This window comes from Magnusiomyces paraingens, assembly GCF_902498895.1.
Source record: "Magnusiomyces paraingens strain CBS 517.90 genome assembly, contig: contig2, whole genome shotgun sequence".
In the NCBI taxonomy this organism is placed as follows: Eukaryota; Fungi; Ascomycota; class Dipodascomycetes; order Dipodascales; family Dipodascaceae; genus Magnusiomyces; species Magnusiomyces paraingens.
Window position 1 is genome coordinate 3,389,510 of NW_022474068.1, and position 16,858 is coordinate 3,406,367.

Genomic DNA, 16,858 nt, shown 5'->3' on the forward strand with positions numbered 1-16,858 from the left:
TAAATTATTGTTTTAATATAACTAAAATTGAGAAAAATATAATAAAATAACATTCTAAGACATATTTACAGTTTTTCTTTTTCAAATGTATAAACTTTAGCATTTTCAAATGCTAAATAAAATATTTACTTATTGTGATTCCAATAAACGAGCCACTTCTAAAACCGTTTTATCATCACCAAACTGCCCAGTTATTTGAATACCAACTGTATCTTTACCTTTCCCCCAAGGGACAGAAATGGAAGGAAGTCCGGCAATACTTGAAGGAACAGTAAGAACATCATTGACATATGCTTTAACTGCACCATTTCCTTTTTCAGAATTGAAAATATCCTCATGTGTGGGTGCTATAGTTTTTGACGCAGGTGATATAACAACATCAACTGTCTCGTCAGAAGAGGATCCAAGAGTATTCAAAGAAGATACAACATTGGGAAAAGTAAAGATAGAGTTATATTCGAGCTGAATTTTGCGCCGCACCTTTTGAGCTTGCTGAAAGTGATTCCCAAAAAATTCGGAGCTTAAATTAAACACGCCTAAAAGAATCCGTCGTTGAACTTCTGAACCAAAGCCTTCCGCTCGTGTTGCTGCATAAAGAATATCACCTTCACGATCTTGCTCGGCTCTGTGGCCATATCGAATGCCATCATAACGAGCTAAATTAGATGAAGCTTCGGATGGAGACAAAATAAAATAAACAGGAAGTGCGTGTTTAAGCGACGGGACACTTACTGTGACGATTTCATGGCCACGTGAACGCAAAGACTCGAGTGAATCAACCCATGCCTGACGCACAAATGGATCTAAATCTTGTAAGTTTGTTTCGTGTATGATTCCAATTCTATATTTTCTTTCGTCGTTTTTTTCATTTAAAATTTTTTTAGGAAAATCAAGATCCAAATTTTTTCTAATAGACTTAGATAGAGAAGTGGGGTCATTGGGATCGTGTTGGTTTAAGACATTGTAAATTTTTTCAGTGGTAGAAACATCTTTGGCCAGTATCCCTACAGTATCAAGACTCTGTGCATATGCTACTAGTCCATATCTTGAAATGCGGCCATAAGTTGGCTTAAACCCAACAACTCCACAGTAGGCTGCTGGTAAACGAACCGATCCACCGGTGTCGCTTCCTAATGCAAAGTCGCACATGTCTGCTGCAACTGCTGCTGCTGAACCACCAGAAGAGCCACCTGTTGATCTTGGATTGAAGTCTGCGTCTGAAAAAATTGGATTTACAGGAGGTTGGTAAAGATTCGACGTCAAATTATTAGATCCCATGGCAAATTCATCCATGTTGGCTTTTCCTAAAAAAATTCCTCCCGCTGATTCAAGAAGTTTATGAGCCGTAGAGTTATATGGACTCTGATAATCTAAATTCATCATATTAAATTATGTTCTTTTCTTCATTTTATAAAACATACCTTGAAGCGCTTTAGATCCACATGCTGTAGGAAGTTCAGTTGTGCAAAAGTTATCTTTCAAAATATAAAAACTACCAGAAAGAGCTAATAAATTGTTAGCTGGAGCTAAAAAATCAAATCGTCATATAATAACATACTCCCTGATTTTTCAAGAGATGATTTAATATCGTTTAGAACATTTTCAGGGTGCCTTAAAGAAACGACTGCGTTATAGTTAGAATTTTTTGAAGAAATCCGGGAAAGGTATTTTTCAGCTTGTTTCCGAACAGCTGAGCCAGTTATTTTTGACATCTTTATATTGGAACGTGAGTAAATTATAACAACGTTGTTAATAGCTCTTTAACGGTTTTTAACCCCCCAAAAAAATGTCTTTGGGCTTTTCTAAAAAGTCAGCAAAAAGAGTGTAAAAAGAGTCAAATAAATCTTTTTATATAGTTTTATTTATTTATTTATTTTTTTTTGAAGACGATAGCGATATATATCTGCTTGTCGTCAGCTTTGTAGTAACGGTCGATCATGTAAAAAGCTTTGAGATTACTAGCAGTTTGTTTTCAAGGCCGGGTAATATTTAAAACATTTATCACTTGTGCAAAAAAAATACACTTGAAGGGAAGTTGAGAACTAGTTTTTTACGAACTTTCGCCGACACCTACTCTTCAGTCTCTTTTTCATCGATTGTATTTTTCATTATAACAAGCGATACAATGGCCCAACGAAAATATTTATCTTTGCCAGATATTGTAAGCACTTGATTGAGTTCCACAACTAAACTTGCCTATCTAACCAATCAGAAATCTAGGATCAAAATCCAACCGATGTTTATGAAACTCCAGACAGCACATTTCCAGATATAGATGTAAGAAAACAGAAAAACGCCCAAGTACATTAATTTAACCATATTAATTAGAACCCTGAAATTTATTTTCCTTCTAATAGAAGACGATCAATTGATAACACTCATATTTCGACTGATTCCGCTACTCAATTTTTTTCTACAAAAATATTAGATCCTGAGGGTAGCGTTGATTTTAGAAACGAAAGATCGGATATCCTGGTAAAATCAAAATATAATTCATATCAAGTACATGAAACACTTGAAGCAAGGATTGCTCGTCTTCTTCATGAAGTCAATGATGTTCAGAAAGAGGTTTTATCTAGTAGTAAAGTAACACGACTAGAAAAGTTTGGAGATGATAAAAAAAAATTAAGTGAACTGGAAGCTATTTTAAAAAAAATTCAACTTAATAACTTTATTTCAGATCAACAACTTACGGAGCGAGCAGATGAAACATCTACTTTATCTCTGCAAATTCAAACATCGCTACAACATTTAGAGAAAATCAATAATGAAGCCAGTACAACTCATGAATCACAAAAATCATCGGTTCTAATATCAAAAATAACTGAATTAGAAAATCGTATTTTAACATTGGAACGTGCAATTGGGATTGATGAAATGAATCTTGAAAATGACTTATACCGACCTATTCTAACTTCTTTACAAGAAATTAGACAAAGACTAAAACTTATTACTAGTTCACCCGCCTCACTTGAGGCTTCCGCAAACAATCTCACCGTTTTGATACAGTCTATTAAGGAAATACGAGATTTGAAAGATAAAAGCTATTTACATGAATCTACTAGTAAATCTTTGCATAATGTGAACCGCAAACAAACTGGAACAACTTTGCCAAATCCTTCGGATACATTAAATGGAAACGAAACATATGTGTCATCAGATCAACAAATCAGAGAACTTTACAGCAAAATATCAATAATTCAGAAACTTGAAATAGTTATTCCAAAAGTGCTTTTGCGACTAAATAGCTTACGTGATCTTCATACGGACGCGCTTATAGCCAATGAGTCAATAAAAGATTTTGATTCAGTAGTTTTAGCGTTAAAGAACGATATATATTCTTGGAAGCAGGCAATGGATCAAATTCAAAACAATCTTGATAAATTTAGCTCTAGTTCTATTAAAAACCGATCAGAGATTCTTGGTTGGATCTCTGAGCTAAAGCAAATTTCTGACGAAAAGCTTTAAGCTCAACTTTTTTACTCCAAACTCAATAAATTAATCTAACAAATAAGTAATTTAATTATATGATTAATACAATATTTTTTAACAGGTTATCCATTAAGAGTACCGTGAAATAATATAATTATATTATAAGTTTACTCAATATAATAGTTAAGATAACTTGCATTAATGTACTTTAAATTACAGTGAGTACTAATATAAATAAATTTAACAGCAGCATTGTTTAGTTAAAAGTTTTAAATATAAAGCACAATATTAATATTCCATGGACTTCAAATAAATTACAACATAGATTATCCTGTAATTACACAAGTTAATATTACATAAACAAAATTTACATGTCCACTTTCAACTATTTATAATCACACCCTTTAATAACTTACTCATTATGACTCGACCATAAATTATTTCAAACTGTTTTTTATCAGCATGTAATTTTCGCCCGCACTGAAATTTTATATTTTCAAACATTTTAATCTATATATCAGTATAAATAATCAAAATTATTTTTATATTTACAACATTGAAATACTTTTTATATCTGTCTTCCTGATTCCATAAATAATGGTTTCTCAAGATCCTATTCATTCGTTTGATTCTTTTTTAGACAGTGTCACGCAAATGCAAGATGCTGTCAGTAAGTTTCAACTCGAATCACTTAGACTTCCTGATGATTTTTCATCTCCTGACAAAGATTCAATACATAATTCTGATATTGACAAGCTTACTATTTTTGATGAATCATTTTCCAGCAGCGATGCCGAATCATTTGATGAGGACACAAAACAAGATTCCAGAACTCACGACACCAATCTTGAGTGGCTTAAATCTCAATTATCTAAGTTTTCGATAACTACATCAATGAATGGGGATGAGATATATTCTACTGTGTTATCAATTTTAACTTCAGATTCACCAGATGAGGAGCTTCAATCTTCTCTTCCAGACATACTGGGATACGATAATCTTGAACTTGTCATCGAACTTATTTCTCGTCGAAATGAAATTCAACAAAGTGTAAGTATCTATTCTTTTTTTATTTTTAATTTTTTAGACTAATTTAGATAATTTACACGATTCTTTAGATCCGGATTCAAGACTTAGAAAAAGAGACTAATTACCATTTAATGACAGTTGAAGAGATTGAAAACCAACGTGTGCTAAATCAACGCGAGACTCAGCGGCTTAATAGTAATCTTCAACTGGCCCCAGCTACTATCAAATATCCACACGTTTATAAACGTGACACTGGTGGCAGTATTCTTAATGCATTTGGCTCCAAATATTCTTTACCGGCTGGAACTACAAGAACTCTCGAGCAAAAATACGAAGAAGTTATTATTCCAGCTAGCAGCAAAAAACCTCTTGTTGAACCCCGATTGATTCCCATCAAAGAGTTAGACAAACTGTGTCAGGGGACTTTCAAAAAATACAAGACTCTTAACCGCATGCAATCATTAGTTTATCCGATTGGTTATGAAACCCACGAAAATATGCTGGTTTGTGCACCCACTGGTGCTGGTAAAACCGATGTGGCACTCTTAACAATGTTAAGCACAATAAACAATTACAGTACGTTTGATCCTAATACCCAGTCTTATTCTGTTGATTTATCGAATTTTAAAATCGTGTACGTCGCCCCTCTTAAAGCATTAGCAGCCGAAGTGGTGGAGAAAATGTCGCAAAGACTTTCTTGGATTGGGATATCTGTTAGAGAACTTACAGGTGACATGCAACTAACACGAAGCGAAATTATTTCGACTCAGATCATTGTCACTACACCAGAAAAATGGGATGTTGTTACAAGAAAATCTACTGGTGATAATGAACTAGTTTCTAAAGTCCGTCTTTTAGTTATAGATGAGGTACATTTACTTCATGAAGATCGCGGTGCTGTCATAGAGTCTTTGGTAGCGCGTACTCTTCGCCAGGTCGAAAGCACACAGTCTATGGTTCGAATCGTTGGTTTATCTGCCACTCTACCCAATTATTTAGATGTTGCTGAGTTTCTTCGAGTAAATCCTATGGCCGGACTATTTTTTTTTGACGACTCATTTAGACCGGTTCCTTTGGAGCAACAGTTTCTTGCTATTCGTGCAAAAGCTGGAACGAAGCAAGCAAGAGACGAAATAAATCGCATCTCATATGACAAACTTGTTGAAATGCTTAATGAGGGCCATCAAATTATGGTTTTCGTTCATTCGAGAAAAGACACAATTAACACAGCTCGTTCTTATATTTCTCAAGCACAAAAAATGCATGATACTTATCTATTCGATTGCTCGACCAATGACTCATACTCTTCTTTTGAAAGAGAGATGTCCAAATGGAAGAATAGAGACATGAAAGAGCTATTTATGGGTGGATTTGGAATCCATCATGCTGGAATGCTGCGTTCGGAGCGTAACTTAACTGAAAAAATGTTTCTTAATGGCGCGATTAAAGTTCTTTGCTGTACAGCTACTCTTGCATGGGGTGTAAATCTTCCAGCTGCCGTTGTTATGATCAAAGGAACTCAAGTTTATGATGCTAAACGAGGTGGTTTTGTGGACTTAAGCATCACTGATGTGATTCAAATTTTTGGACGAGCTGGTCGTCCTCAGTTTGAACAAGTTGGTATTGGCATTTTATGTACCACATCTGATCGACTTTCTCATTATCTATCAGCAATCACACAACAACATCCCATCGAATCCAAATTAACTACAAGAATAGAGGATAATCTTAACGCCGAAATTGCATTAGGTACAGTAACTAGTATTGATGAAGGTGTCCAATGGCTAGGCTACACTTATTTATTTGTTCGAATGCGAAAGAATCCACTTGCTTATGGACTCGGGTGGGAAGATGTTTCTGAGGACCCTCTTTTAGGAGAGCGTCGCCGAAAGTTAATTATTGATGCCGCTCGAAAATTACATTTACTACAAATGATTGTTTACGACGATGTTACCGGGACTTTCATTTCCAAAGACACTGGCCGCGTTGCTTCTGATTTTTATTTGCTTAATTCTAGCGTTGAAGTTTTTAATAAACTAATGAACCCTGCTGCGACGGAGGCCGATGTGTTTTCAATGATCAGCATGAGTGGCGAGTTTGATGGAATCAAGGCTAGAGAAGAAGAAGGTAATGAACTAAAATTGCTTATGGAAGAATCTTCTCCTTGTCAAGTTCTTGGTGATTTTGATTCTCCCCAAGGCAAAACAAATATTTTATTACAGGCTTACATTTCAAATGCATCCATTAAAGATTCTGCTTTAATTTCTGATGCTGCATATGTTGCCCAAAATTCTACACGTATTTGCCGCGCTCTTTTTCTTCTTGCTCTTAATCGCCGATGGGGGCGCCTCGCTAATTTACTTCTTTCAATTTGCAAATCTGTTGAAAATCGCTTATGGTCTTTTGAACACCCTCTGGCTCAATTCGACCTTCCACACCAAGTTCTACGAAATCTTGAGTCAAGTGGGGCACAAATATCTGATTTACGTGACATGGAAATTGGTGAAATTGGACAACTGATTCATAATCAAAAGTCAGCCTCTTTGGTTGCCCGTTACTTGGATCGATTTCCTACTCTTCATATAGAGTCAGAAATTGCCCCTCTTACTAAAAGTGTTTTGAAAATAAAAATAACACTTGAACCTGAGTTTATTTGGGATAGTAGGATTCATGGAAATGCACAATTTTTCTGGGTGTGGGTTGAAGAATCCGATGACTTTAAGCTTCTTCATTATGAAAAATTTATTTTATCACGACAGAAGCTTGATAATCCTCATTTACTTGATTTCACTGTTCCTTTGGCGGATCCACTTCCCTCCCAAATTGTTATTCGAGTTGTTTCTGATACATGGGCTGGTGCTGAATCATCGATGCCTGTTTCATTTCAGCATCTTATTCGTCCCGAAGCTGAGTCTATATCTACTAAACTTCTTCCTCTGCGACCACTTCCTATAACAGCACTTGATAATAAAGCAATTGAGGGAATATATTCTTTCAAGTTTCGGTTTTTTAATCCAATGCAAACCATGATTTTTCATCCTATTTACAACTCTAATACCAATATACTTCTTGGTTCTCCTACTGGTTCAGGAAAAACTGTTGCTGCAGAACTTGCGATGTGGTGGGCATTTAAGACATACCCAAAATCTAAAGTTGTTTATATTGCTCCAATGAAGGCTCTTGTCAGAGAAAGAGTTGATGATTGGAACTCTAGAATAACTAAGCCTCTGAATCTCAAGCTTGTTGAATTAACAGGTGATAGCACACCGGATTCTTCAACTATAAAAAATTCTGACATCATCATTACTACACCTGAAAAGTTTGACGGTATCAGTCGAAATTGGCAGAGCAGAAAATTTGTACAGGAAGTTTCCCTTATTATCATGGATGAGGTGAGTTTTTTTTATTTTTTTTTTTTTTTTTTTAACGCTAACATTTAAAAATTTAGATTCATTTACTTGCTAGTGACCGTGGTCCAATTTTAGAGATGATTGTCAGTCGTATGAATTTTGTTTCGGCTAAGACTGCGCGTCCGGTGCGACTCTTGGGTCTTTCAAGTGCTATAGCCAATGCTTATGACATGGCTAGTTGGCTTAAGGTTCGGGATGAAGGTTTGTTTAACTTCCCATCTACTGTAAGACCAGTTCCATTGGAAATGTATATTGATGGATTTCCTGATAACATGGGATTTTGCCCATTGATGAAGTCCATGAATAAACCTGCTTTTCTTGCGATTAAAAAGCATTCGCCAACTAAGCCGGTACTTATTTTTGTTGCTTCTCGTCGACAGACTCGATTAACAGCACTTGATTTGATTCATATGCTTGGAATGGAAGACAACCCTCGAAGATTTCTTTCAATGGATGAAGATGAACTTCAGGAAGCGATTTCTATCGCTGTAGATGACACACTAAAGTTGTCTTTACAATTTGGTATTGGTCTTCATCATGCAGGTCTTGTTGATTCTGACAGAAGATTAAGCCACGAGCTTTTTGCCAACAATAAAATCCAAATTCTTGTTGCGACTAGTACATTGGCCTGGGGTGTTAATTTACCGGCTTATTTGGTTGTCATTAAAGGCACACAGTTTTTTGATGCAAAGATAGAAGCTTATAAAGACATGGACCTCACCGATGTTCTGCAAATGATGGGTAGAGCTGGCAGACCAGCTTTTGATACTAGTGGTGTTGCTGTTGTTTTTACAAAAGAATCCACCAAGCCTTTTTACAAATACTTTTTGAATTCTGGCTTTCCTGTGGAGTCATCTTTGCACAAGGTTTTGACAGATCACTTGGGCGCTGAAGTGACGTCTAGGACCATAAAAACAAGACAAGAGGCTTTGGATTTCCTCACTTGGACATTCCTTTTTCGCCGCATTCACTACAATCCAACATATTACGGCATTGAAGATGTTACTGAAGACGGTATCAACAAATGGCTTATCAATTTAGTTGATAAGTCTATTAGCGATCTCCATGAAGCTGGTTGCTTACAAAATACTTATGATGGAAAATTGGTTCCCACTGAGTTCCTTAATATTTCTTCATACTATTATTTATCCCATAAAACCATGCATACATTTTTGAAGCATATGCATCGGAAGCCAAACTTTAAAGATTGTTTGCAATGGCTCTGTTTAGCTTCTGAGTATGATGAACTTCCAGTTCGTCATAATGAAGATTTGGTTAATATTGAAATGTCTCAAGAAATGAGATATCCAGGTGAGGAGATGAATCTCATTATGTGGGATCCTCATGTGAAGTCCTATTTGTTACTTCAAGCTTATATGAGCAGAGTCGATCTCCCAATCACTGATTATATTCAGGATACAACTACAGTACTGGATCAAGCGTTGCGTATTCTACAAGCTGCTGTTGACACAGCTACTGTCCTTGGATATCTATCCACTGTTCTCACTTTGATTAGCGTTATGCAATGCTTGAAGCAAGGGTATTGGTTTGATGATGATCCTGTTTCTGCACTTCCAGGGTTGACGTTAATGCCACTTCCTGTTTCTCATCCAGTGCGGCAAAATGATAGTGGTACAACATTACTTCGGATGCCTATCCCCGATGATAAAAGCCGTGTAACCACTCTCAAAGATTTTGCAAATGTCAAAGGCCAAACTTTGGAAAACCTTATGAGTAAGGTTGGTGTTCTCAAGAATAAAAGGAATGAATTTTCACGAATTGCCAATTCACTTCCTATTGTCGATATTGCGACTAAATTCGATTCTGCTCAAAATGTTCTCTCAGTGGTATTAACTCATAAAAATTCTGCTATTCTTTCCAATGATTTTAAAGTATATACACCCAAATTCCACAAAGTTCAGAAAGAAAGTTGGTTTATCATTGTTGGGGATACAGAGAAGGACGAACTAGTCGCTTTAACTAGAGGTTCTCCTAGAGGTTATTTTGGAGGTGATAAGAACAAATCTGTCACTACTGCCTCCAGCTCTTCTAACCAAAAGAAGGGTCGTGGTCAAGGTAAGGACGTAAAGATTGATGCATCTTTGACGATTCCTGAAGCCAGAAAAGGTGGTCGATTGATGCTTTATTGTGTCAATGATGCTTTAGATATTAGATATGAGATGGAGGTTTCAGTTAATTGATAATTAAATTAGTTATATTTTAGAGGTTTTGTAATAATATGAATTATGTATTAAAATACTATATTAAATTAACCAAGAACGATTTTTTTTTTTTAAATTTCAAGAAATTTATTACTTGTTATTAGGTCTTGTGATCAATGCTAGGGTTAGGATTGCAAATTGGGCTTATCAAATAGATGAAGCATAGATATAATAATAAGATAAAGAAATCAGCAGGCCACACCCAAAAAAAACAGATTTTGTGAAAAAGATCAAATAGATATATGATATATAAATTTTAACAACAATTTATATATATTTAGTTAAATGTAGATAGTTTATATCCTAAATATGTTTTTTTAATGAACTTTACAAGACTATTTATTCATTATTGAGGGGAAAAGAATTATTCCCCCACACTTTTCTCAAGTGGCGTTTTGGCTTAGCTAATTTTGTAACTAGCAATTAGTTAATAAATCCCTTTGGTGGTGTGCACTGGACTGAAACCCTTCTTCCACAAGGTCCCCTCATAATCTCTCCCCTCTCATTTCTAATTTCTACCATTCTATCTCCAGTTTCTTAGGTATTTAAGAATCATATATTTAGTACTCAACAAAGGTTTACGTTTTTTCTACCGTTTTTTTTTTTTTTTTTTTTTTTTTTTCATCAGCTATACTTATTTCGTTATCGTTAATTTTTTTGATATCTTTTCATTTATCTTTTAAGAAGGTACAAAGGATTATCGTGTTTTTAAGTGATTATCTTTTGTCTTTAGATAAAGGATAAAACCGCCACTCCTGTTTTTTTTTTTTATCTAAGCACTCCAACGGCAGCAAATATAATACCTGTGTTGATTTATCATTAATCAACATATCTATTTTTTTTTTTTTGAAAAAAAACCTTTTATTGTTACGGAATAAAAGTTTTCTGAACTCTTTCCCCCAAATGACTATTGAAACTGGAAGGTATATGAACTCGTATTGCTTGTCTTTATTGCCCATCTTATTAACACATGGTTTTGTAGCTTTGCTAAGCCGTATGCTCCGCTGCGACCGATGCTTACACTGGGTTTTAAATCATTTTCAGCAAGCATTACTGTTCGGCACTGGCAGTTACGTGATTTAGTATCTGTTAGTGCAAATTCAAAAGATGAGATATTATACCCTCATGAAAAGATTATATATTCATTAAATTTATCAAAGGAAAGGACTACAGTTGTTACAGAGTTTGAATTTGAACCACGATGCATCCAGACATACAATGATATTGTTGCTGTTGGTGCACTACAAGAAAATGGCCGAACCCAAGCCCGCAACAATTCCCGTGGTTTATTTGCTGTATATAATCAGCAAACCGAGCTAAATTGTTCTCAAGATATTGGCGAATGCATTAATAACTCCATTAATTTATATTCAGACAACCCTACTTCCGACACATCTCAGGTAAAGGCGATAGTATGCAATAATGATTTTAATTTATATTTTGTGGATATCAACAACTCGGGTATTAAAGTAGCTGGCAAGACAAAATTCAAAGTTGCTTTAAACCATGCGTCAATATCACCAGACAGAAAAACTATTATTGCATGTGGCGATACTCAACAGTTATATGTGTGTCATCCTGAAGATAGAAATTCAAGTTCTACAACGATTGATAAAACATCATGGACGACTACAGACGTGCTTGACAGTTGGTCTTCATACGGGTTTTCAACAGCATTTCATTCATCAGGCTTAATATTCGGAGCAGCTTTTGAAACGGGTATTGCACATTTATACGATATGAGAAACTTGTCACAACCTCTGACAAAGATATACTCTACCCGACCACGCCAAATCCATGGTGCATTTAGATGTCTAAAGTTTTCACAAGGCCTTGAAGATATAGTTTTTGTGTCGGAACAGACTAGCCGTGTTCATGCGATTGATCTTAGAGATTTTGATAACCATCAAGTGTTGATGGTACCAAAAAAGCTCAGTACAGGAGAGGGGTTACAGGCAACAGGGACACCAGCCTCTAAAGATGGCCAGTATACGCCTTGTAATCGGGATAGCGATCCTGACATAATAAAACAGTACAGCGACATGATAAGCACAGGCTATGCGACTGAGTTTTCAAATGACAATGATGGACTACCTTATTTAAATAATTCGTGGTCGATGGAACCTGGATTACCTCATAGACGGTCTTATTCTTCTTCATACTCTGGGTCTCCACTTCTAACACTTTCGCCACCTTCACATGTTAGTAGGAACTTGCCTTTAACAAGTTCTGAAGAAGCATCTGACGAGTCACCATTTGCTGAGGAAGAGGAAGAGATTCCTGAAATTCCCTCATACTCTGTATTTAGAAGTACAAGCGGGAGATTAAGACGCAGTAGTAATACTGGATCTGAATGGGAAAGTGATTTTATTGGAGGTAATGAGTTAGCTGATTCTATTAGACAAGAGCTTATCTCACCTCTCCGGGATCTTTCAGGAATCCATGGAATGCCAACACCTGGGTCCCATTCCCGATCTCGGTCATTTGGCGCTATGGCCACCACACAAGCAGCCGCACGGCGTACATTTATTTTAGAGCAACAGCTTGCTGAAGAGTATAACAGCCCTGGTGCTAGAGGCTCAGGTCGCTCAGCCACCAATTCTTTGCGCTCATCGCCAGTACCAGCACCGTCTTCACTTGTATCACCTAGCCCAGTATGGGCCAGAAGAAATTCCACATCGGGAGATAGATGGGCAGCTGCTCGTAACCATCAGTCTAGTGTAGGTAATTCTGGCGATGGAATTGATCAAGATTACCGACAAAGTACAACAGTAACAGCAACAGCAACAGCAATAGCAGCAGCAACGACAACAACAGCAGCAACGACAACAACAGCAGCAACGACAACAGCAGCAGCAAGTACTGGTAGTCGCAGCAGTCGGCGGCAGCAAGTATATTCTGATATATCTACTGGTCCAGATCTTCTTTCTTCAGCATATTCTGGTGTGGGGTCTTTAGGGTCGTCTGGGGCTACAGATAACTTGTATAATAGCCAGGCAAGATTAAGAGGAGGTGCCTATAATGTAGCTAGTTGGGCAATGTCACCTCGGACAATTAGGCCTGCTGGAATGCATGATGGTGGAGTTTCAGGAATAAGCTGGATGGACCACGAGGGAGGAAGTCTTGTGGTTGGATTAGAACGGGGGATTGGTGTTTGGAAGGTGGATTTGCTGGCGAGCCGCATGTTCCCAAGCTACGAACAACGGTGATGATGATGATGATAAAAAAAAAATTTGGTATCGATGTATATTTCAATAATTTCCTTCCCTGTAACATTATTTAAGAAACAATTATTTTAAAGTGGAACGAGACTTTCAAGATAGACAAGTACAAGGATACATTATTTTTTTTTTGTTTTTTTATAACTTATAAGCGAGAAAATAAATCAAGCACATTCGTGCAGAAGAGAGAGAGAGAGAAAAAAGCAACAAGAGTAACCAGGATGTGTAAATGAAAAAAAAAAAAAAATAAATATAAATAAAAACAAAGATCTTTTTATAAAATGAAAAAAAAGAAATAAAAAAAAAAAACGAAAAATCTTTATTTAATGCCATTTTTTTTCTTTTTTCTGCCATAATTTCATAAATTTGCTATCATTTTTTTCTTTCCCTTTTTTTTTTTTTTTTTTTTCAAGGTAAAAACTAAAAAAAGCTTTTAATTTTTTTATAATTTTTTTTTTTTTTTTTTTTTGGTCTTCAAGGTTTGTTTCAAAGCATACCAACACATTCTTTAATATAATAATAATAATAAATATACCAGCTCCCTCCAAATTTTTAATTATTAAAAAAAAAAAAGAAAAAAAAAGAAAAAAGAAAACATTTTCCTCGGATGAGAAGTTTATAGAAGAATGCATCGCTTGCTCTTCTTAATGACAGGAGGTTCTAAGGCTGCAACAATGGCCTCATCAAAGACGTTTTTGAGGCCTCGCTGAGTAAGGGCTGAGCATTCGACATATTTGACTGCACCCATTTCCTTTGCCAGTTTTTCGCCATTTTCCGTTGTGATGGGTCGAAGACGTTGCCGTGAAAGCTTGTCAACCACATTAGGGTCGTTTCGCAAATCAATTTGAGTACCAACAATAAGACATGGGACGCCTGGGCAATGGTGGCGGACCTCAGGCAGCCACTTTTCCTTCACGTTTTCAAAAGATGAAGGACTAGTGACGGAAAAGCAGACAAGGAAAACATCTGTTTGAGGATATGAAAGTGGACGTAGTCGATCGTAATCTTCTTGTCCGGCTGTGTCGAAAAGGCCTAATGTATATGGTTCATCACCAATCCTGTTAAATGAAAGTTAGCAAACAAGAAACAAGAAACAAGAAACAAGAAACAAGAAACAAGAAACAAGAAACAAGAAAAAAAAAAAAAGAATTTTTCTCTGCTTTAAATTTTTTTTTTTTTTTTTGGGAATTATTCGAGCTATACGATTTCAAGCAAGGGTCAAAAAGAAAGGATTTATGATTAAAGAAGGGTATATTTAAGAGTGATATGTGAAATGATTAATAGATATGGTGCAATATAGAAAGAAGGAAAAAAAAAAAAAAGCAAATGGAAGATGCACTCAAGGAGTCAAGAAGAAATGTAAGTAACCGGTAGTTTACCAAGAATAAGTGTGTAAATTGCAAGGCTTAACGAAAAAAAAAAAAAACTTTCGGCGGCTTTTTGTCTGTCAAAAGAGGAGAAAGAAGGGAGAGAGGTTTGTGTTTGAAATCAATGTATCCTTTTTGAAAAAAAAAAATAAGCATGTTGTGATGGTCCATATATATATATATATATATATAAAAGAAAGTAAACATAAAACAAGCCCCTATTTTAAAATTTTCTTTTAAATGATCGATTTAAGTGTCCTGAAAAGAAAAGATTCCAAGAAGTTGTGTTTTATTTTATATATACACAGTAGCAGTGTATACAATATGATGAGGACAATTGGAATGTGGTATATACAGGCGACAGGGTATGATTTGATACAAAGAATATTCAAGCTGGTAATCTTGGAGGGGAAAAAAAAAACCCCCCTCCCTCTCCCAAAAAAAAAAAAAAAAAAAAAAAAAAGTAAAGCAGAAAGATTGAAATCAAAGGTTTTGAGAATAAGAATTGATGTTATTGGCACTTACATTACAGTGACAGCATAATTGTCAAAAACTGTAGGGACATATTCTGACGGGAATTTGTTTGTAGTATATGAGATCAAAAGGCATGTCTAAAAGCAATCAAAGTTAGAAATTTTGTTCTGACACGAGCGCCCTTTTTTTTTTTTTAATTTTGTCATTTGCAAAGTGTATTTTTTTTAATAAAGATGTTTAAAAAATAAAATAAAAAAAAAGGTAATATAGCGGTGTTTAGCCAAGGAATCTAAAGAAATATTTGAATAGTTCAAGTGTTTTAGTGGTGGCATTTCTGGTGATAACAAGGCATTGTCTAAAGAAAAGGTATTGATTGATTGATTGATTGATTGATTGATTGATTGATTGATTGACTTTAGTAGTGATGGTGAGTTCAAGTGATTTAAGAAAAAGTAAATGGCCAGCAGCAGCAGCAGCAGCAGCAGTGTTGCAGTAATAAAGCAACAAGAGCAGCTGCAGTAGCTGCACCCATTACTACTACTGCTGCAGCCACAAGGCTTTTTTTTTTTTTTTTTTTAAAAAAAAAGAAAAAAAATAAGAATTGAAACGAACAAGAATAATTAGTTGATTGACTGTAATATAAACAATAAAAAAAAAAAAGGTCGCCACAATGTCGATGAAGATCTGAGATTAAAGTTCAAGTTTTGGTGGCCGCTGCGAAAAAAAAAAAAAAAAAAAAGATTTAAAAATCTTGACAAGTGTGATGATTATATGAATGAAAGAAAAAAAAAAAAAAAAAAAAAAAACTAAGAGTGACAAAAATAAAAAAAAAAATAAAAAAAAAGTTAAATAAATGAAATAGAAAGATAATACATACTTTTCCGACAGCACCATCACCGACAACAACACATTTTATGGTCTGCATTTTCGAATATATTGTAAGAATCTAATTGAGATGGTGGTGGTTGGTGGTGGTGGATAGAGAAAAAAAGATCTGGGTAGAAAAGAGAAAAAAAAAAGTAGAAAGATTAAAGTGGTGGTGGTGGTGGTGGTGGTGGTAAAATAAAATAAAATAAAATAAAATAAAATAAAAAAAAGAAATTGATAAAGAGATAAAGTTAAGAAAAAAAAAAAAAAAAAAAAGTAGCGTCTAATTAAAGAAAAAAATTCCAAAAAAAAAAAAAAAAAAATTTCAATCGGAGAGGTTTTTTTTCTTTCTTTTTATATTTATATATATATATATATATATTTTTTTTCAAAATCCAGTGATATAATGCAATTAATAAAAAGGAACGAGAAAATGAGATTAAAAATAAGAAAAAAAAAAAAAAAAAAAAAAAAAAGAAGATTAAAATATTTTTAATAATATGAAGGGTTCAATGAATTGAAATGAGAAAGAAAAAGACACGAGGTTTTGGAAATGCTTTTTTTTTTTTATTTTTATTTTTTTTTAAAAAAAACAAATATCTTTATATATATATAATATAATATAATATAAAAGAAAATGAAGGTCTATAAAAAAAAAATTATGAAAGATGCAAAGGAATTTTTTTTTTAATTGTTTTAAAAATTTTTTATAAGAAGTTAAAGAATTAAATAGAAAAATAAAAAGAATGTTGATGAAACAAAAAAAAAATAAAAATTTAAAATAAAAATTAGTTGGGCGATGAGCTTTTCAAACACTTAAAAGTTTTTGTTTTAAT

At 34.7% G+C, this 16,858-nt stretch overlaps 5 protein-coding genes across 5 annotated transcripts; 3 read left to right on the forward strand and 2 right to left on the reverse strand.

Annotated features, from left to right (window-relative positions):
• Positions 1-129: 129 nt before the first annotated feature.
• Positions 130-1,712, reverse strand: SAPINGB_P002811 (uncharacterized protein; the record flags this gene model as incomplete). The annotated part of the gene is made up of 3 exons (XM_031997529.1): positions 130-1,304; positions 1,422-1,505; positions 1,559-1,712. 3 exons carry the CDS (start codon positions 1,710-1,712, stop codon positions 130-132), a joined length of 1,413 nt encoding a protein of 470 aa, XP_031853420.1.
• A 413-nt stretch (positions 1,713-2,125) lies between these two features.
• On the forward strand, positions 2,126-3,468 carry SAPINGB_P002812 (uncharacterized protein; the record flags this gene model as incomplete). The annotated part of the gene is made up of 3 exons (XM_031997530.1): positions 2,126-2,161; positions 2,221-2,277; positions 2,329-3,468. The coding sequence occupies 3 exons, from the start codon at positions 2,126-2,128 to the stop codon at positions 3,466-3,468; spliced, it is 1,233 nt and encodes a 410-aa protein (XP_031853421.1).
• Positions 3,469-4,029: 561 nt separating this feature from the next.
• On the forward strand, positions 4,030-10,072 carry SAPINGB_P002813 (uncharacterized protein; the record flags this gene model as incomplete). The annotated part of the gene is made up of 3 exons (XM_031997531.1): positions 4,030-4,482; positions 4,551-7,853; positions 7,910-10,072. 3 exons carry the CDS (start codon positions 4,030-4,032, stop codon positions 10,070-10,072), a joined length of 5,919 nt encoding a protein of 1,972 aa, XP_031853422.1.
• Positions 10,073-10,996: 924 nt separating this feature from the next.
• SAPINGB_P002814 (uncharacterized protein) lies at positions 10,997-13,302 on the forward strand (the record flags this gene model as incomplete). The annotated part of the gene is made up of 2 exons (XM_031997532.1): positions 10,997-11,016; positions 11,076-13,302. The coding sequence occupies 2 exons, from the start codon at positions 10,997-10,999 to the stop codon at positions 13,300-13,302; spliced, it is 2,247 nt and encodes a 748-aa protein (XP_031853423.1).
• Positions 13,303-13,930: 628 nt separating this feature from the next.
• SAPINGB_P002815 (uncharacterized protein) lies at positions 13,931-16,080 on the reverse strand (the record flags this gene model as incomplete). The annotated part of the gene is made up of 3 exons (XM_031997533.1): positions 13,931-14,372; positions 15,207-15,292; positions 16,033-16,080. 3 exons carry the CDS (start codon positions 16,078-16,080, stop codon positions 13,931-13,933), a joined length of 576 nt encoding a protein of 191 aa, XP_031853424.1.
• Positions 16,081-16,858: the final 778 nt, after the last annotated feature.